Consider the following 22108-nt stretch of genomic DNA (forward strand, 5'->3'; position numbering starts at 1 on the left):
AGGCGCTGCATTGGATTGACGCGGTGTTTTCTTGATCATTTATCATATCACGATAGTGTAATCGGACTGATGCTCCAGATTATTGAATATGGGAATGGAATGTTTTTAGTGGGATACAGATGACGTAAGTGAAGGAACTCAGAATGTAGTACGTTACTTCTATATGGGAATGGATATAGAGAAGGAATAGTGGGCAGGAAAAGGAGTATAGCAGCAATGGCTAGGACACTCGTACAAGCTTGTGTAACTGAACACTACAATAATTATCATAGTTTAAATAAATCATAGAATATCTTGTGATGAACAGTTACAACATACAGGAAACGAAATCCTTTAAATAATACGTGAAAAACTATTTATTTGTATTTTTCTCATTTAAAAATTAGTCACCCCCGTGAATGCACAGTATAAACATTCATTATGAATTTTGTAGGCTAGCCCATCCTTCTTTTTAGTATGTGTTTTTTACATTAACCTATAAATGTGAATTCACCAATAAACCTTATATAGCTCTGTGTTTTATACGTGTACTAACGGAATGATGTGTTGTTTTTGAGCGCCCTCCTAATTGAATTGTACGTTCTCGCCGCGTATCTGTGTCATTAATCTAATGACTTTCTTTAATATGCCGATTAATTAATTGGAGAGCGAATGAGCTAATAATATTATTTGTTCTAGTGGACATACTTATTTCCCCTCCTCAATTGTGAGTACGACAGTAAACACTGACGCCATTTTATTGTAGTTTATTTTATTCTATTATTATTATGTACGCACGAGAAAAAAGATTAGGTGAAACGTGAAGTTACTAGTCACCATCATCTGCCAATAACTGGTCACGGTTTACATTTGTCAATTTTAAGAAATTTCTCTTTTTTATTGTCGTCATGTAAGTAACGATCAAGATAACACTGCGTTGATAAGATGCAGTGCCCTATGCACCATTGGGTGCGGATAAAGGTATAGAAGACGATTGTTTTAAGTGGGTACCGTTATTGGATATAATTGTTTGAGTCATAGGCTTAGTCTATGCAATTGGAATGTCGTCGAAAATTGTATGAATTTATCAGTTTTATCTATGGTTTATGTCTACTGGATTTGTCTACGTCTAATCTGAACCGACCCATCAATGTCATTTCTTAAAATAAATATGGTTTTCCCACCGCTAGTAGCTTGTGTTGGAAATTAGTTTATACTTAAATAAGTATACATATATCGCTCACTCCTTTCAAGAACGTCATAAATCAAAAAACTTGATTTTTCAGGAGAACGTTTTTAATGTTTTAAAATATAACACAATGCATTAAAAATAAATATCAAGCCTCTTATTGAACAATTTACTGTGCAACATATCTTTTTAGGTAAAATCTGAAGGTTTTTTCTCCATTTGAAAAATATTTAATATATTTAAAAAAATATTAAACAATACATTTTCTTCAAAATGCGAAAACAACATTTTCTGCCCTGTAGCGGGTAAATATTAAGTTAAAAATATGCCTCTTTTGCTGGGATATAGTACATTTTCTGGGCATTCCAAAAACATGCATAACCGAAAATTGACGATTTTCGATTTATGACGTTCTTGAAAGGAGTGAGCGATATGGTAGGTATCCATTTTCCTATACAATTCGATAAACAGAGTGATCTTTTTCTTAAAATAATCACACATCACTGCTAAGGAATTTTTCGGCCGTCTACTGAGTTCTCAGTAGCTGAGTAATAAATAACAAACATCCTATTTATAAAAATAAAATAAAAACTAGAGCTTAAACGTTTTGCTGACTTTTAAATATTATCGAGTCATCTCGGCAGACATCGTACGTAAGCATCCTTTTGGCGGTATTCAGTAATCCTGTTAAAAAATTTACTTTTTACGGAAAGTCCATACAAGAAAAGTATATTACACCTTGCCCCCTATATCCTACTCTTGTTCAGTTAAAAATCAACAATCGATCGACTCAAATTTTACGTCACTGCACATTATCAATGTAAGGTTATGGCGTGCTAAATCGTAAAAATACGCTTTATCCCTAATTATTCCTTTGATATTAGTGTGATTTTTTTATATATCCCCTTTTCAATTCTTGTTAAATATTTGATGAAAAATACAGTGGACATTTGTACAAAAATTTAATTTTGAAAGAGAGAAAGTCTTCTTTGTATAAATGTCACACCGTAATAATTTCATTTTAATGACCCGATGATTGAATGATTATGATAAGGATAGTGTTATATTACCATACCACAAAGTTAGCAATGCTTTATTATACTAAATATATTTTTGTGATAATTTACCTTCACTATTTTTGTATATCCTACCATTACCTTATATACATTATTAATGACTGTGTCTCGGACAGGTATTTATAACTTGATTGCATTTAACTCGAGGATTATTGAAATAACATGATGACGATGTTTAATAATGCTACCTAATGTTCCTTTTGTATCACGGACTTCCATTTTCCCATTTCTATTTTGTATTATTATTATTTATGTTGAGATACGAATAAATATTGTAATATAATGTTTCGAAATGTGGTCTGGATTTGACCCTTTCGTTTATTTTGAGGGCTTGAAACAAACATTGATCCGATGGATGTCAGACGCACAATTTCAAGGTGTTTGTACGAAGTCACCCTAAACCTGCAACCCTTGGCCCGAATAGGTCCACACCTGCCCTGCCGGTGCGCGGTGCGCTGTGCTTGTACCCTCGTATACAAATTACAAGTCTCCCTACGTCTGATCCCCGTTAAAATTCCTAATTTTCATAACATAAAAAGCGCCGTTTTTATTGTTGAATACGCACTCCGCTATTCATATCGAAAACCTTAGAGGTCTTGAATATGAATTAGCAAATACTTCGTCGATTCTAGAAATCGTGTGTATGATACATATTCTCCAACATAAACCGTACCTACTTTTGTACTCATTTTTCTTCCCGGAATCTCTAGCATAATAAACTATCGTTTACACGACTAAGTTTGGAGTAAGGTCATTACAATATATTGCCTGTACCCAAATTAACCAGCTGCCTGACATATACTCGTATGTATATTATAAAATAAAATCCAATCAGGGATCCAAAATAAATGAACTTAAAAAATATATTTTAGAAAAATATTTGTGTTAGTGATTAGTTATATGTATTTTTTCTCTAGTTTATTTTAAACATGCTTTTTATCTTGTTTTTTATATGCCTATTTATTGTTTTATATTTTGCCCTGTATTAGTTTTGTTTATTTTTTTATCTTTTTTGTAACTTTATTTGTATTTCAGTCTTGTTAACTTTAATCCCATGTCTCAAAATGAGAAATGGAAATTACTCAGCGGGAATATTATATATATGACTTATGTATGTAATATGTTATGAAATAATTAAAAATTTAAATCATTTAATCTCACTATATCGGATTGAATACGTTTTTCAATGTATTCTTTGTATAAAAGAGACTTTTAGCTTGTTTTTTTTTACGGATTTGTTGTTATAACGATTTTAATAGACGTGTTGACGTATACTCCATTGTTCTATATTTAGATATTACGTAATTACTCGTACCTTATTATTTTCGTTTATTTGAACAGTCGGGAAAAAATACAGACAATGAAAAACTTCGCATCAAATAATACTTTTATCGAGACATTTAATGTCAAAAATAGAAATCCCATTTTTAGACAAATATATTTTAAATGAAAATCCTTTGTTTGTAAAATGATATATTTCTAGTGTATCATATGTTCGAGTATGTATATAAAGGACGACAAATCCATACATTAATTTTAAAAAGTTTGATATCAAAAATAAAAATGGTTTCAAAAAAAATTAATTTGACTAACCACATTTAAAATCCTTAGTGTTTGATTGCATTTTTGGTTTTTAAGTATATTTTTATTTATTTAAACATATTATATTCACAATTCACATCTATAATATTCCCTATGATTAATATCCATTACTCATTTTGGGACATGGTTTTAAGGTTAACAAGACCGAAAAACAAATAAGAAAACACAAGGCAAAATGTAAAATATAATGCAATAAAAGGTACAGTGACTATGCATATAAAAAAACATAAGGTAAGAAGCATGTTGGAATGAAAAAAAGAGAAAATATGTGTAATCACTAACACTCATATCTTTCCTTGTAGTATTTTTTCAATTAATTCATTTTGGATCCCTGACAGGGCTCTATTTTATAAATAAAGACGTTTTTGTGATTATTTTAATGTACAATAACGGATATATCGTGTGTAATACTAAGGTCACAATTCGTTTGTAATATAATTACATATTATATTCCCTACTTCACACATGGTTACACTTCTCACACTTGAATATTCAAATTTACATTTTGTATCTTATAATATCATCTTTGTCAATAGATTTTAAACATGTGTGTTATTATAATGTATGAAACCAGTAGCACGGGTTTATTTCGAACTGTTTATCGTGTCACTCATAATAACACAACAATTTGTTTAATGCATAATGGCCGGGCACTGCGTAGTGTAGTCTCACCTTATCCATTACGTAAACACTAATAGCGGTTGGTCATGGCATGCCACTAAATGTTAAATAAACAACCAAAGTAGCAATTCATTGAAATATAAATCCGCACATCTCAAGTTTGACGTCAAAGTATTTGTTTGATTTTATTTTTAAATAATCATTTATCGGATATTATGATTTGTAGTTGGTTATTAAAAAAAAACTCTAAAGAAGTACGTTGTTTATCCATATTGTTTTGTTCATTATCCAAAATAAGGATTATTTACCTCGAAATTATATTTATTTAGGAAATTCGGCAAATAGCAGCAAAAATAAATCACTTGTTTGATATATTTTTGCTGCTAAAAAATCTACATGCGTAATGTAGAAACGTATCGCTCCGTCATAAATAGTTCATACATTTGTGTATTTAACGCTTGGTAAATAAAATATGGCTGAAAATTTAGTCACGTAAAAGGATAGGATTTAAAAAATATTAGTCGTCATTAATTTTTTTTGTTATCGGATTACTGCCATACAACATAATAATATTAATTACTAGTAGGTCTATTTCCAGCGATGTATACTTATATGAAAATAAAAATAAATGGTGCTACATCATCCTTCGAATCTATTGGGTGTGTGTGCCGACATCATTTTATTTGCAGTGTTTTTTTGCTACCGGGCTTCGGTTATCCTCGGAGCGTTTAATGGTTACTACCTTTTTGAAGTGTACGTCTTTATGTAGCTGCCCTTTAATAAATAACCCGTTATGATACCCCCTACTTAACCAGACAATAGCCCTTTCGCTGCTACTTCGCGATGTGTACACATACACGATGGCAGAAATGTATTTACATGTTTCTTTATTTGGTGACTAATCGGTGTTTTCGCTTACAATGGCTGCATTATCGGCTCCCCCTGTCGTATAGGGTGTAAGTAGGTAATAATAACTATTATGCATACCACCTACGACACACCCTCCCTTAGCACGAAATCGTGCACAGGTTAGTTAGGTAAAACACGCCCTGTTTATACTCTCTTATTAATTTAGGTAAAATTTGACTGATCTCGATAATTTTGACAGTAAAATCGACACAGAAAACGTAAATAATACAGTTTTAAAATGGTGAGGCTTTTTTATTATCATGGCAGGGCGTAACACGGTTTTCCTACCGTATTTAAGGAGACTTTTGCGTCCAGTTTGATTGGATAAATGCAGTGTTATCTTAATCGTTAGTATAACTAGTGCGTTTTAAAACCAGTGACCCAGATTCATAATAACATATTATATTAAATCACGTATTAAAAAAACAGATATTAGAGAAAACAGTATTGGCTTTTTGAATATGTAACATAACTCATTTTAACCTTTATTTTAAGTTATAAGAAACGAAAACCCACTAGATGGTCTATGAACCTTGTACACAATAAGCAAGGTAAATAATAAATGTAACTCCCATCTAAAAAAGTACTCATTTCACACTTGGACACCGCTTTCACCCTATTCAATATTAAGTCAATTTCCACTAATTTGGTTAGTTCAACGTATTATCTGTATGCATAAACGCAATATGCGTTGATTTGAAAGAAGTAATTCATAATAATTAAGTGGACTTTTGATTTGATTTCGGATCCAGATGCGCCGCGGGAGAACGTCTCGCTTCTTGCTTCTCGCCTGGTAATCCTCAAACGTAACGTAATCATTTATCTCCACCAGACATCTGTTGGGAGATTTATAAGCGGGTAATGTGATTCAATTCAATATGATAAATCATCTTCATTTTGCTTGCGCTCATGTATTTTATTCGTTTACACCGACGGATAGTACAAATTTCGTATTTTGTACTTGAATAAACGGAGCGTTGTGCGGCCACGTGGATCGCGGATCGTGGATGTCAAAAAATAATATGAAAAATAACTCCTATAATGGACCTTTGTCAGACGGGAGGAATATCTAATTTAACATACTCGACCTATAAAGGATTGCATTAGACTCGTTTTGTATTTATAACAGCCGATATAATTAATATGTTCATTCCTCATTTTCTTTTGGAAAATTCGCCTTCGAAAAAACGTTATTTTCGTAAGTTGGCAATGAATGACGTTACAGAAACGATGGAGTTATTTTAATATTGGTAACATCGCTAAATTATTGGCGGCTCTATTTATTGATGTCTATGGTACACCCTACCACCCCCCTCCCCTCATATTTGTATGGTAGTGTAGTGGTAAACAAACAATCCACACTACTACTATTAGAGCTCTCTAAACCATAGACAATAAACCATATGACGTCAGAAAACGTTCGATGACGGAAATTTGATGACGTATGCGAACGCATGTTTTTCGTTTTATAAAAATATCTCATGTTTAAACCTTCATATATCCCTTATTTCTCTACATATTGAAATAAGAATGCTACCGATAGTCTTGTGATTTTTCATATTAATTTATTAGCCAATAATCACACATCTTGATATTTATCCATTGGAGATAATCCAGATTTGTGAACAAGTATTTGTACACACTCTGTTGTAAGATGTTTGAACGTGCAGGAGTCTGTGTTGGATGCTGTGTTCCGACTTCGCGGACTTGCCGTTCAGCGGAGCTTTCCGCTCTTCCTTTCTCGGTTGACATCTCGCGAGCATTAGTCCCACTTAGCGTCGGACAGGTAGATACATCACTCTGCCGATATTATTGTTGTAGCCGTATTCTCGCCTCTCTAATTGGATTAGTGGCGGAATGTTTGCGAACCGCGGGTTTGTCGGCCGCTCTTGTTGGGTCGGTATCTCCGCGCCGATAGTCGACTTTCTAACTACTGTATACATTCACCGGTAACGACGAACAATCCACTAGTGATTTCAGAAACATGATAATAATTTGGATAATTTATGAAGCGCCAGTTTCGTAAAATATTACCTCAAAAGACTCGGATAGGACTAGGGTAATAATATGCGACAAATATAGGCTTATTGCGCCTATTTTCAAATTTTGTGCCAATAATCGTTATTATTTTATTCCCAATAGTACAATATTTAGCAATTTTCTTCCATAAAAATTTCTTTGGGAATCTTCGAATTAAACCACCCTACCTTCGGGTTATTTTCAGGCATATTTTTTAGAAAAATCAATAAAATCACAACGTTTGTTGTCACAAAATATTGTCAGGTATGAAACCTGACAAAAATTTGTCAGTGTATCCGGTACGCATTAAATATTTTTGGAACAGATATCTTTTTTCGTGCGCGTAGGTCATACGGGTTAGCGCAGAATGGTGAAGAAAAACCGCGCGTATCGCGTACATTCGTATGTGTAGGGCGGTTAAATCACATTTTTTTCAAGCAAGATTTACAATTCGGTAAATTCCTTCTCTCTGAAGAGAAAGTACGACATCATACTTATAGACAATAATAAATGTTAACAGAATGACTTCTCCTTACGCAATAGCGAATCAATTATTTCCCATCCGCCGAGCTTCCGTGTTCTACATACTTCTTCAATCTTCAGATATCATTTTGTAATGTAATCACTTATAAATAATATTTTTATTTTATCCAACCACTAACGATGTGAAATCCCAACATCTTTAATAAGACTCTTTAATTCGATGAAATGTTGTAGTACGCGCGTCTTGCGTAATGTATCTAATGCGGGTTTCAATAATAATTATATTTCAGGATACAATTTTAATTCAACTATTGCACGCGCTGTTATTTTATGCAAGTATTTCGTATGCGCTTAATGCAATTGATACTCGATACCATTACTCTATTCACTTGCTGTTTATTTTCCCAACTTTCAATTAGAAGCACCGCTTCGAGAAAACCGCATGATCGTACAAAATTCCTTTGTAGTGAATGATCCAATCTAATGATCGATATTTTTATGTTATTTTACTGGATGATTAAACAACTATATAAGCCATAACTTGACTTCTTATCAGCACGCAAAAAAACTGCTCTTGATGTAGGGATTTGAAGTTTGTAGGTGTAATAGAAGCATTTATTGATGAAGAAAACCTGGTGAATACATATTTTATCGTATTCACATAATATACAAGGTGCCTTAGCGCACCAACCTACTGATTACAGAGATATTATTTTTTTTAGTTTTGCAGATTTCCATATTTTGTTGTTGTTAGGAACATGATTTTTTTTTGTTTTCAACAGTTATCAATTAATAATATACAATGAAAACAATTTCATAATGTTTTTTGTCCTTATTGTGTTAAGGCTGAGATCTCAAACGTTCAAATTCAAAAAACGACCGGCTGCGCTAGGGGTCACACGTGTTTCCGCGCACAATTTTTCTTTTATAAGATTTATTAGAATGTTTTTTTAAGAATATTTATGCTAAAAATTTTTTTTTTTCAACTCTACGTTTATTTCCAAATCAAATTTATTTCGATGAAAAACTTATTTTTTCAATACAAAAACGATGTGTTAATTAAAAAAAAGTGTTCAAAGAAAATTAAGTTGCGATTTATCTTATATTGGGCCTTAACTGTTAATTTTAAAGACGTGGATGCAGTCCATGTGTAACGAAAATGCATCGCTAAAAATACGCGTGCAATTACTGCCATTAAAATTCAATCAAGCCAAAGGCAATAAAACTTCAATACAGAGAGTGTTGTGTGCCCGTTTACTGCCTTTAAACAGTCATGTTAGGTACCTTTATTATGCTTTTAACACTATAAAATTGAGAATGCAAAAAGGCGATAGTTGCAATAAACAATCTTCATTGAAAATTGCTTCGGGTTGTGGTCGAGTGGTTGTACTTTTAATGCAGGATGCTCACCTTAATTGCAACACAAATTGAAAAAAAAATGTTTTCTTCATAAGAATACATTTTCAAAAAAAAATGTTGTTCCAGCTCGGCCAAAAAAATACGAGACAATTTTACTTTACGAACTTTTGGACAACAAAAAAAAAGAAATGAATATATATTATAGATAAGAAGTATATTTTCATACAAGGGGATATAGAATTCTACGCATTTACAGGCCTTACGACCTTTCAATTGCTGGCTCAAGTGATCATTTTATACTCTGTGTAATGTTTACCATTTTGCGTATTACAAAATATCCATATTCGCTGAATTCTTGGAAGTTGTATTTATTGTGTATGACAACCCCTTTTCTCAATATATCTCAATATGTGGTACTCGAGGGTTAAAATCAGTGTTTAAGAGATATATATTTTTTTACAAAACAAATTTTCGTTTTTAGCAGCCAAAAACGCCACTTGTTCAAGAAAATGTCGGACGTTTTAATGATCCTAACGTCCTAAATACACATTCATTTCAAAATGGAAAGATAAAGGGTTAAAAACTCTCGATGAGACGCCAGAAAATATGAATAATGAAAGGAAGTTGAGTGAATTTATAAATGTCTGTAAATGCTAGAATTCTAGTTATAATAAGTGATAAATTATTAGATTAAACGTTTAATATTTGGATCAGTTTTGTTTAAATCACATTGTAATGATTCATTTCCATGATAATTTCCTAGTTGAGATTAACCCGTGATCTCATGCTTTGTGTCACCGATCCTATCTGCTAATAGCTAAACAATCAGTTATTAATACAGATTCTCTGAAGCGTGTCACCCATTGTGACCGCAACATGACATGTGACATTCTTGCGGTCGAGAGATACTCCGCATCGCAGCGCCTAGTTTTTATATCGCGAGTATTTCTCGGATCACTTTGTGTTGCCGAACACATCACGATACGTCGATTTGACCTCGACATTTGAATGTCGTTTGTCACTTGAATCGGGGCTATTTGTACGTCCTGTCTGCTAAAAGTATACCGTGTGTGTCATGGATGCAAATCAGACAATGTATGTTTTGGTTTATTGCGACAAGTGTGTTGTTTTAACGTAAATATTATTCAAGGTCCTCCGGATAGGCATCTTCGATGTGTCCAAAAATGATAGATTCACCAGGGACAAATTAATGATAGAGTGTAACTTCGGTACCGAACTCTTCCAAAATGGACACATTTGTCCCCTTCGCGTATCAACAGTAGCATATTTTGTTTCTCGATGGCCCGGAGAGTGCTCGGAAGTTTCAATACTTTATTGGAGGATTGAAATATACTAGTTAGATTTTGTGACTAAAATATCCAACGTGTCTCATCGGTATTTTGACGGAAGAAAAGTTCGTAGGATCAAAGAACATTTTTTATTCATAAAAAGGCGTATATGATATTTATATGTACTTTAAAATATGTTTTTCCTCTTTGACTTGAATGTGAACGGGGACGATAATATGTGTGTAGAATGTAATAGCAGATAGCAGGCCGTAGAAATTACACGTCATGATGCCGCGCGATCCTACCGGCCAATTACCCGACACCTCGTGATTCCCACTCTCTTTATAGCCACCCAATTTGCGCAATCATGTTTTCCCTTGTTGCTCGTGTTTATCGTAATAATCCTTTTCCCACATTACAAAATATTCCAGCGAAATCATCAATTTATCGCCTCGAATCGCCCAAATTCGTGGATTTCACACATCCTTATTTTACCCCTTTCACACGGTGCTTTAACGACATAACTACACCACATACCGGTGCCTACAATATATGCTTCTTGCATATGCGATCCATAGTATTATTGTTCCAAAAACATCATCCACATCTACGCTTTACGCAGAAATGCATCCACAGTTCCACACTATTGATCTTGCTACATTTTACTCATTAAAAACTCGAAAACTGATCGCAGTTAGATATAATTCGATTAAGGCGGGATCGGTATTTTAATGATACATTTAAGGTTTACTCTCGATGTGAACTCTTTTTACTTATTTAAAAAAATTATCATAATCTGTCGTCGATTATTTTCACGAACGGCTTTTCGGAATGGAATGGAGACTAGCACTAGCATATAGTGTAACAGTCGTCGATGACCAACTGTTATCTGCTACTAATTTACTGTCTTCTTTATAGTGTAATAAATTGCTAAAAAAATAGTGAATGACTTGTAGAAATTTTCACAAGTCATTCACCATTTAACCTTTGATTGTGGGTTAGTGTTCTACAGTCATCAACCTAAAAATATACATAGTTTGTAATAGTAAAACCCATATTCAAAAATCCTATTTATATTTCACCCTGTGACCAAAAGTCCATACAAAAATATAAGGTCGATTTTCACCTTTTACGAGTATATTCCCTCGTTAAGTCAAAACTCAATTTTTCAAAACTAAATTTCCTTTGTTCAATTTAAGCCCATTTTCTACCTCAGTTTAATTAAAGCGGCATCGACGTAGTATATATATATATATATATATATATATAATGTATTACAAAAATGGCACTATAAAATTATGCAACAAAATAATATTATTAATGAAAAGGTTATTTATTTCCCCCGCGCGTATTGCAGTGTTGCCGGTAAATATTCAGAATTGACGCGAAATGTAAAGCTCGTTCGCGTTGATTTGCTGCTGATTCGCCCTACACGCACAATATAATGTCTGCCGGTCGCGACTTTTTTACAATGCGTAAACTGCATTCCGATACACCCTCCCCCTCCCCCCTTCCCCGCCCCTCGCCCGCCGCCGCCGCCAACCCTTCCCCGGGGAACGTATGCTCCTCCGCAGGACTTCACCCGAGCGCACTCGTAACACATAAATAAAATATAAGGCAATCTGTCCTACGCTTTTTGCTTCGTACTGAACTACCGATTCATAAGTTGTTACGTCACATTTCAAATAGGGTACGCGACATTATTTTATAGTTAAATTTGTGTATTTACCATACATAAGATCGTCGATATTATGGGCCGCGTTTCGCGTGAAGTCCTAAACGGGAAGTTCCCGAATTTTGGTTTAGGTCATGCAAGGAATGGGGGGTCTTATGGAGATCTGATGCTTTCTAATTTTAGATAAATAGTGACTAAAACGTGTTCCTTTAGTGGACCATTTAATACGTTGGGTCTAGTCTAGTCGAAACGACATTTCTCGAACGTAAAAAAGCATGGAGATTAATATATAGTTTATCCAAATGTCTATTATTCTCGTTGGAAATTTCGTTCTTCATGACGAAACGGACTGCGTGTGTATTGTTTTTAAGCACATGGAATACAGTGCAACGCTAATTAGAACAATTGTGGTTTTAAGTGGATAACTTTAGGATACAGGGGATGAAGATCGGCCTTCAATCATTATTTTTGTTATCTTTTCGTTGCAAGGCCAAATTGAATCAGGATTAGCGAATGCGGGTATACAATACTCGTACAATACGTAGGTGTCAGATCACCCGTTTATGTTGGTTCAATAAGGCATTCGCGCATTGAACATTTTGCCAACCAGTTAAATTTGTGCAAATTCAGTTTACTGGAAGCTCGAGTGGCCGCAGCTGGAGCCGGTAACGTGTTGTTACATTGCCGTTTAATTTAAAGGGGTAATTTAATGCCAGCGGATACAGGGAGCCATTTCATTTTTGGTTGCCCTTTCGGCATCAATTATTATTTTTTGTGCGCATCTCGCTACTTTCAACGAATTCCAAGACGACACTTGCAATTCTTTCAAATGTATATGTTTAAGCGTTGCGTTATGCGACTTTTAAAATGCAAGGTTGGGCCACTATGGGGTGCAGCCGGTACAGTAGGCCCTACTGAGTAGGGTATTAGATTTTTAAAAAATGTAAATAATAAATCATTTCATTGCTCGGTATTACAAGTAGTACCGGTATACTCGCTAATGAGTTATTTAACACTTACTCATACAAGATTGGTTAGTAGGAAATTTCTGCCAAATAAGGATAACAATCAAAAGTGCAATTTACAAGGAATGATTGCGAATGTGCAATCATTTACATTTGTTTGTATTATTACATAACTTTTTCCGGTAATTGATTTTTTTTAAACATTAACACAATACAACAAACATTTTATTAATGATTTAAGACATCCGGGTAAAATCCTACCAATCTCAAAGCCCCTTTTTCAGTAGACAGTAAAAAATATATTACATAGTAAATGTTATGTTATATGGCACATGTATGTTTTTCATTTCATTTCTCTTGTTCAGTTGTGTGTAATCACAGGCAAAGTATCTAAAATGCAAATAAATGAAAATTTAAAAAAATGCATTTATTAAGTCTTATCAATTATATTTTACCTCAAGAGACTCGGGTTGCATATCAACTTACATACGCTTATACGAACAAGGGCATGCTTTGTAACCGAATTTCCTAGCCATTGCTGCTATTTTCCTTACTATTCCAACTCATTTATTTCACCATATGGCATCTATATCGGATCAAATGAATATATTTCACTCTTGTCTCAGATGTGAAGCGCACGGCTGATTACTTTTCGTTCATATAATTAACGTTCTGGCCGACACCTCGTCGATCGTACGCGGTGCCACATGATTGCTGGTCTAAACGTTTGTGACTAAACGATATTGCGAATTCCGCCATGGTTATCCGAGTGACATAATATGATGCAAATTGTTGGCTTCTCCGCTAATGAAACTTTTATCGCCCGGTAATTAATTGAATAATGTCGCGAATCTCGCCATACCGGTTTTCGACAAAAGTGCAAACGGACTCGCGAATACCTGCTCCGCTGCCTACACGTATTCTGAGACGGCCGCTGCTGCACTGCTGTCGGGGGACGGGGGACCGAAATGACAACCCATTTTATCTTATGATTGTGATCACGACGCTTCCCTTAGTATCGAAATATTATATATTACCCATCGTTTATTTGTACTTGTGTGGAATTTAATATCTATGGTTATTTTACACATTTGTATTTTTTTATATAACTTTCATTTTTGAATAGGCAACCTATGGGTTGATGAAACCTCTATAACATCGAAAGCTTGTCTGAAGGTAGGAAATGATTGTATGAATAATACATCACAGCACTCGGACCAATGGAAAATCTTTTTTCGAAAGATCGTTTGAAATTGGCGGAAATCGGACCCGCGCCGCCAGTTTTTCAGTCATCGGTTCTTTTCTTTCGCCCCATCACTGCAATGGGCACTACTTTTAAATGGAGCATCATTATTTTGCTCGTAAATTATGCACGGTGATTCGTATCCCCACCCAAATGGTGCATACGGCAACGCATTGGATCGACGTGATGTTACTATGACATAACGATGTATTACCATGTAAAAACTATTAATATTTATATTGAACCTACCACAAATCAATCTCGTGCATTCGTTCTACGTAACCAAAAATGTTTTCCGTTACCCTACATAAAAAAAAAACAAAAGTATAACATATTCTTTTTATCAATACCTTCATTTGAATCCATCAAATATATTCCACTCCTAAATCCAAGAATCTTTAACGCAGGACTGATCACTTTGCCCGCATATATTAAACTATCAAGTTTACACCGCTATACGATGCCCTGCGCACCTTCTGAGTGCGGATAGTGTTCAAAGGGAAAAAATATGACTATTTATAAATGTGACCGTTTATTCGAATGCACCCCTGATCTTTTCGTATGGATACATGCGAATAATGCGGCAAACGACTTTTTCAAACATTGTTCTCGAAACTTGAATTGGATATTTCAAGTTACGCGGGAACATTTTTTAGTTTATCTCAGTTCTCGAATCCGCTGCAGTAGTCGAATGATTTTACGATCTAGGCGCGTCGCTGTATATATTTTTTAACGTACTTACTCGACCGACTCTGGACGTCAGTAGGTGCGTAATATTAACCCTATAACCGAAAATTATGAAATATTTAGACTTTAATTTTAAATATTTGAAATACTTGATCACGCCAAGTTTTCCTCGGTCTTCCTCTGCTTCTATTACCAAATACATTCGCCTCATAAATTTTATCAAATTAAACAGTATCTGCAAAACTCTCTTGATGGTAAAAAATTAGCCGACCATAGCGCCGCTGAAAACTGTAGAAGTTCTTCACTAATCAAATTATGAAACTACCCCAAAAATTGCAAAAAGTCACAGATAACAATGGTCTAAATGTACTCGATTGAAATTGATTTTCAATACAAAAATATTTTTGTTCAAAAATATAACAAAAAAACCGAGACTTATTATATGACCCAATACTTGAGTTATTGAATTAAAATTCATATATGGGGATTTGAATCCTCCTGTTAGATCTGTTAGACCTCATGAGTGGTGTAGTAACGCTCGTCCGCCCTTCCTCAGATGGCCCGCAGCGCCGAGTCGTCGAGCTGCTGCAGCAGCGCGCGCTCCGAGTGCGGGTCGCGCGCGGCGCCCACGGAGGACAGCGGCGACTCCAGCTCGGGCGGCAGCAGCGGCGCCGCGCTGGCGGCCGCCTGCTCGCTCGAGCTCATCGACGAGGAGGCGCTCGCCGCGCTGCTGCCGCCCGACCAGCAGCCCTGCGGCGCCGCCGGCTTCTCGGGCTTCGGCCAGACCAAGCAAGAGAACGGTGAGTCCGCCTGCCTCGCCTTCCCTCCTCTCGCCTCGGCTCGGTAGGGCCCGAGGTGTACATCAAATACTCACGCGTCATTCTTGTTGACAGACGGGTCGAGCAGTGAGATGGAGCTTCCGCCCCAGCTTGTGAGCGCCGCCATCCGCCGGGCCGGGGACAGCTCCAGCTCGGACGCGGAGAGCCCCTCCCGCCGCCCCTCCAGCCCCGCCGCACCCCACTACGCCTCCAGCCTGCTGCAGCAGTTTGTGGCGCAGACGCAGCTCCTCAGCCACACGCCCTCCATGGCCTCCATGGACAAGATCGCCCTCCCCGACGTGCTGGCCTGCCCCATCCCCGGCATGTCTCAGAACTTCCTGGCCATCGGCAACCAGCACCTGAGCCCCCAACAGACTGAAGAACTGACCCAGATCAACAAAGATCTGGAGGAAATCACCTCCGTATCGGACGGCGTCCAGTTGTCCATCCCCGACCCGCCCTGCCTGGACGACTGCGTGGACAACGCCCACTTCATCCCTCTGGACATCGCCAGTTCTAGCGGCGACACGGAATCCAGGAGCGTAGGACATACCCGAGAGGACGCTTTAAACTCGTCCTGTTTCATGAGCAACAGACCGAAGGCCGATAGTAATTGTACAAATTTTGAGGAATCTCGAGACGGCGAAAGTAAAAATAGCTTCATGGACGTGAAGCGCAAGCGCGGGCGACCTCGGAAAGTCAAGGATGATACTAACGCCAATGCCAAGACGCCTATTCACGATCTCAGCGAAGTTAACAACATGGTCGTTAACGAATTCTGTCACGATAATGATCCTCCCAACGTTTCTCCCGACTCTGGGATTCTGTCCAATCACAACTCTCCGGCGCATTCCCCTCCTAGAAGAGTCGAGTCGGACGAGAGCTCTCATAAAGCGAATAAAAACAAATCTCCCCTCAAAAATAGTCCGATCGAAAAACGAGGAAGCCGATCTAAGTCGAAATGCAGAATCAACACAGACAGGGACAGATCTTTATCCAGCGAAGCGAGCGTCAGAAGAAAAAATATAACGAACCACGCGGAAAGAAGATATCCCAAAGTAGAAACCCCTTCGCCGGTACCTAAACTAGACGCGATGAAAGTCGATCGGAAAAGGAACGAAAACAAATTAGACATCGCCGCATTAGATAGAATGTTGTACGCCACCGATAGAGTACTCTATCCCCCTCGTAGAAAAGTCGGTCGACCCCCCCAGAATAAGGCGAACGCCGTCAAGAAAGGGCCCGGCCGGCCCCCCAAGAACAAACCCGTCCTCGACTCGGGAGACAGCGACGAAGATATCGGCCCGACCAGGAACGTGCTCTCCGAGGTGTACGCCAAGAGGAAAGACTTGAACAAGCTGGCCGCGATGCCCAAGAAGAGCGGGAAGAGTCCGGGCAACTGGAGGGACAATCAGAGCGACCACGAAACCCAAGCCGACGAACCGCTCGATCCTACTTGGAGAGAAATAGACCTCAATCCCAAGTACAGAGATATCCTTTCCGGCTACAAGAGCGACCACGAGATCAAGGCGTACAAGAGTTGCAGCAGACTTATCGAATCGGGGTACAAAAGTGATTACGGTTTCAAATCCGGTTATAAAACCGATCACTGCTGCAAGTCGGGGTACAAAAGCGATCATAAATCCGGTTACAAGAGTGACAAGTCGGGATACAAAAGCGATCACAGCGTCAGAAACTTGAGAAGGAAAATGAGAAAATTAAAGAAGTCGAGATCCGTCAGAGACAGAAGCTATTACAAAAACCAAAAATATTTTGTTTCCGATCAAGAGATATTGCTTCTCGCTAATAAAACGTTCAGTTGCTTGACTCTGGGACACAGCACGAGTGACTCGGATTCGGAATGCAACTTGCAGAAATCTCACTTACCTTTAAAGTTCACGAGCAGCAGAGAATCTACCCTGGCCGCGTCCAAGTTGACGTTCGGGGCTACTAGTCGACTCAACCCGGGACTCTTCCCTCCCCAAAGTAACGTGGACTTGTTCGCGGCGGCTCCGGTGTTTAGCAATCTGGGATCTAGGTTTTCTTCTAATTTATTTAACCACAGTAATATGTTCAACAGTACAAACAGACTCGGTCTCGCCAAGCCCAATAAGCAGTATTTCGGTTCCCCGTTTTCTTCCTTCACCCATAAGTTTGCGTGTCCCCCCATTTCTACTACTAGAAGCGACGGGTTATTTAAAACAAGCTCGTTATCGCTGATGGGGAGGGATATATCTAATAACAATAACACCTTGAAACAATCGTGTCGCAACATGTCCCCGAAGGTAAGGAAATCGCAAAAGTTATCGGAAACTGTTTACCCCGTGTTCAAGAAAGAGAAATCCCCTCTGCCTATTATCGATTTGTTCCAAAAATCCCAAAGCGCTTATGTCCCCAACAAATCTCTGTCGAAAAATGTATTTTTGAATCTCAAAAAGCCTCAAAAGAAGACTTCCTCTCACTGGAAGAAGCAGAAAAATCACCTACTCATTTCGCCCGCCAAGTCGCACGTGATGAAGTCCAGCGGGAGGTTGTCCAGGATGTCGAGCAGAAGCAGCGTAGACTCGAGGCATCACCGTCACAAATTAAAGAAACTCAAAAAGCAGAGGCGATCCCGATCGGCGTCGCGGAGCAGAGATACCTGTAACAAATCCTTGTCCGGTGTTGTGGATATTAAATTTTGTCAAGAGATGGAAAATCTGATCAATCACTTTGTCAAAATGTGTCATTCGGCCCCCAAAATAGTTTCCCAGCAATCGGCTAAGAATTCGAGTGATAAAGTTGTACCTGAAAATATATTAAAATGCGTTAAACGTACTTCCAAGAAACGAAAGGGGCTGGACAACCCCGAAGTCCCGACGCCCGTCTCCAAGCGGCGCCACAAGAAACAGCTGCAAGAATCTCAAACCAAGGGCGGCAAGGATAAGGATACGAGCACCAACGAACACAAGCTGCCTTTGAAGAAAAGGCATTATCATATTAACTCTTCCACAAATAATACCCTCAGCCTCAGCTTGGTAGCTACGGAGTTTGTAGACGATTTAAAAGCCGAGAACTCAAAAAATGCCGACGCTTTTCTGTGTACCGAATCTAATTGCCTCGGTGATCTTAAGGACGACAATGCGGCCGTTAAAGAAAAATCTATCCCGACAGCAAAAGCGGGTACAAAAACCACCGGGACTAGCGATTCCAAAGCCAAGAAAGATTTTGTCCTCGGCAAAGGAGCGGAAAGTTGCGCGAGCGCTAGTCATCACGAATCTGGAAAAGGATCTTCCGCTTCCGTCACGAGCCCTTTATTGCTGGACATTGATGAGAATGGGGATAGTTGCAACAGCAGAATATCGCCGGCTTCTACGTGCACCGATGATGATTTGAACATTAAGAAACCTACTGGCGAACATTCGGAATTCTCCAAAAAGATCTACGAGACTTCGGAAAAATTAAAGGCTTTCAATAAGATGGTCCACGACTTGGAAAAATGTTTGCCCAAAACGAAAGACAGCGAGTTATTAAGTAAAGAGATTAAACAGGATGCGAATAAAGTAGGAGTCGTAAAGTCCGATCACAGAAATACCGCCAATAATAGTACATCGGTCTCTCCTCCGACCGCGAGTTCCGTCGGTACCAAGAACTCTCCTCCTATTGTCACTCCCAAGAAGCGGCATCGTTTGGAAGCCGATCGGTTAGCCAATTCCAGCCTCGATCTTGTCGTTCAAAGCTTATCCAAGAAGCTTTCGGAAGATAAAGCTTTATTCATTGATAAAAATCATTCGGAAACCTCCAATAAGCATTCGGATATATCTAGTAGCAGACATCACGACGACAGTAGTTCTCTCAATACGAGCGATGATTCCAAGAATGATGATATTTCACCGGAAACTCAGAAAACACACTCCTCGCGAACCAAAATTGGCTCAGCAACTCCAAAATCTGAAATAATCACCCGAAAGAAGAACAGGCTGGAAGGTTTAACCAGTAATTTGGTGTCTAAAATTAATCCCAGTTCTGCCACCAAAGTTTTGGACACGCTGATGAGCAACAATTTGAGGAAATCCATCGAGTCTCGCATAATGGAAAGAAATAAGTCGGGGAACAGTTCGAGCGATTCTAACGAGAAGTGCCCCGAACCATCGAGGTTTTACAAAGACAACTTTAGTTCCATCAGCACGAGAGCGACAGTGATCAAGTCGCCGATATCAAAGCTAAAATTACCCGCAGAAGCTAAAAAACTGCCCAAAGGTACGGACATTCTTATAGAAGAAACCGTCGTCGTAAATGTCGATAAGCCGACCGGCATATTTGAACCTTCCGTCGATATCGAACTTCAGATTCCTAAGTCATCCATTTCGATCAACAACATGTCCGTGGAAAACATAAAAACCACTAAGTTTTCTAATAAACAATCCGATAACAAGACTTCGGGAAAAATTACTAAATTAAACTTGGAAGGGGAACGCCAAATACCTTCGCTGTCTCTTCCTCCTCATATATCTTCGGAAATTTCACACAAAAGTAAAAAGGTCGAGTCTATAGCGGCGGTCATATCGGATAAAATTTTAGAAAGCGGTCATAACCTCAGGCACTCCAAAAGAAATCACTCTAGCGAGTCTGAAGCGAAGCCGTCCGATGTTGCCAGTCAAGCCGACAACAAAAAGAAAAAGGTCGCGTCTAACATATTGAAAGAAAGCAAGCTCAAATTGACACCAAGAGTATTGCAAACTAAGATTCCGGTAGAAAAAGTGCCCGATGTATCCAAAGCGGAGACGCCGAAACCCGTATCTGAAATTGAAAATGTAGCTGTCAAAAATGTTGAAAATGTATCGAGCGCAAAACTGGCCGACTCATCCATGCCTCTGAAGAAAAGAGCTAAACGTAGGAAAACTATCAACAGGACGGGCTTCCCTAGTGTCAAAAAGAAGAGAAAAAAGCTCAGCATTCCTACACCCGCCAGTGACGAAACTGTTACGGACACTTGCGCAGAGTCCGCAACGGAAACTATCAAAACTAGCTCAGCCTTCGAAAGAGTACCTAAAGTCGGGGAGGCCACCAATAGCTTCCTCGAGAGGACGACGAGAAAAAAGCAAGGTGAATTGAAAGTCGTTTTGAATAAAGAGGACTGTCCCAAGCAAGGCAGAGTATCCGTCATTGCTCTGGAGCGGCTCCAAGGTAAAATCGCCGTCGAAAATAATAACACGTCCTTCATCAACAAGTCGCCGATTCTTGCAAACAACTCGGAGGCTGCCATCGAAACTGTCTCGGCTAGTGGTAGTTCCAAAACTAACGTAGCGACAAATTCAGAATTAGATTCTGTGGCAAAATGGGAGATTCTAAGTGAGACTGATAGTATACCTCCGATTTCCTCCAGCCTGCTGTTGAATGATCCGGAAGACAGCATTCCGCTCAGTTTATTAAATTTCAAGTCGGAACGGCCTAACAGCAGACTGGAAGTTAAAAATGACCGCCTTAAAAGGAAAATCCGCGATATATCTCCGTGCGATAGTTTGGACAGTGTCGCGACATCTAAACGAGCGCAAACTGGACGAACTTCCAAGACCAAATCCGGTTCCTTGACCTGCAAAAGGAATACGAGAAGCAACGAGGCACCCGTCCCGAGTGTCATAGACGCGGATGATCTGCCGTTAGTGATGCCCAAATCTGCGAGTAAAAAACTCAAATCAAAAGAGAGAACTATTCCCGATCAATCTAAAACTGACAGTATCGGGAAAATTTCGAAAGACAGTACCGACGATCGAGTCGATTCCGCAGCGGAAACTTGCAGCGTGAGAAGAATAGATCACCGAAGGAAGTCGAGAAGTTGCAACACGGTGAAGAGATTGCGAGACATGACCCCCAGCTCCCGAGATAGCTCTTTAGAACCTGTCAAAACCATCAAAAGATCTCCCAAGTCGAGGGACACCTCCGCCGAGACCATTCAAAACATGCAAGAGAATTGCCTGGAGAATGACCCGTTGCCGCTTCAAGAGAAAGAGATTGATTTCGAAAAGAGCATCGACGTTTTCTCGAAGAATATCATCAGCAAGAAACGTATCGTGTCCTCGAGAGACGACAGTCCCGCCAGCAGCGTGGAAAGGGGCTACAGAAGCGAGAGGGAGAAGTCCAACAAACGCAATCAGAAAATGAAGAAGAAATACCTGGTGGCCGGGCTATTCTCGGACTACTATAAAGACAACGAG

General features: G+C 38.4%; 1 protein-coding gene across 1 annotated transcript in view; it reads left to right on the plus strand.

Moving 5' to 3' along the window:
- ash1 (histone-lysine N-methyltransferase ash1) overlaps positions 1 to 22108 on the plus strand; it is a 123804-nt gene that overhangs the window by 87856 nt on the left and 13840 nt on the right. The window contains exons 5-6 of the mRNA XM_088258898.1: positions 15653 to 15896; positions 15990 to 22107. Of these exons, the coding sequence (XP_088115024.1) occupies positions 15653 to 15896; positions 15990 to 22107 (6362 nt within the window). The remainder of the gene's footprint in view (positions 1 to 15652; positions 15897 to 15989; position 22108) is intronic.

The sequence above is a fragment of the Brachycentrus maculatus genome, unplaced genomic scaffold, assembly GCF_059751285.1.
Source record: "Brachycentrus maculatus isolate JH-2025_06_01 unplaced genomic scaffold, ASM5975128v1 h1tg000105l, whole genome shotgun sequence".
Classification (NCBI taxonomy): domain Eukaryota; kingdom Metazoa; phylum Arthropoda; class Insecta; order Trichoptera; family Brachycentridae; genus Brachycentrus; species Brachycentrus maculatus.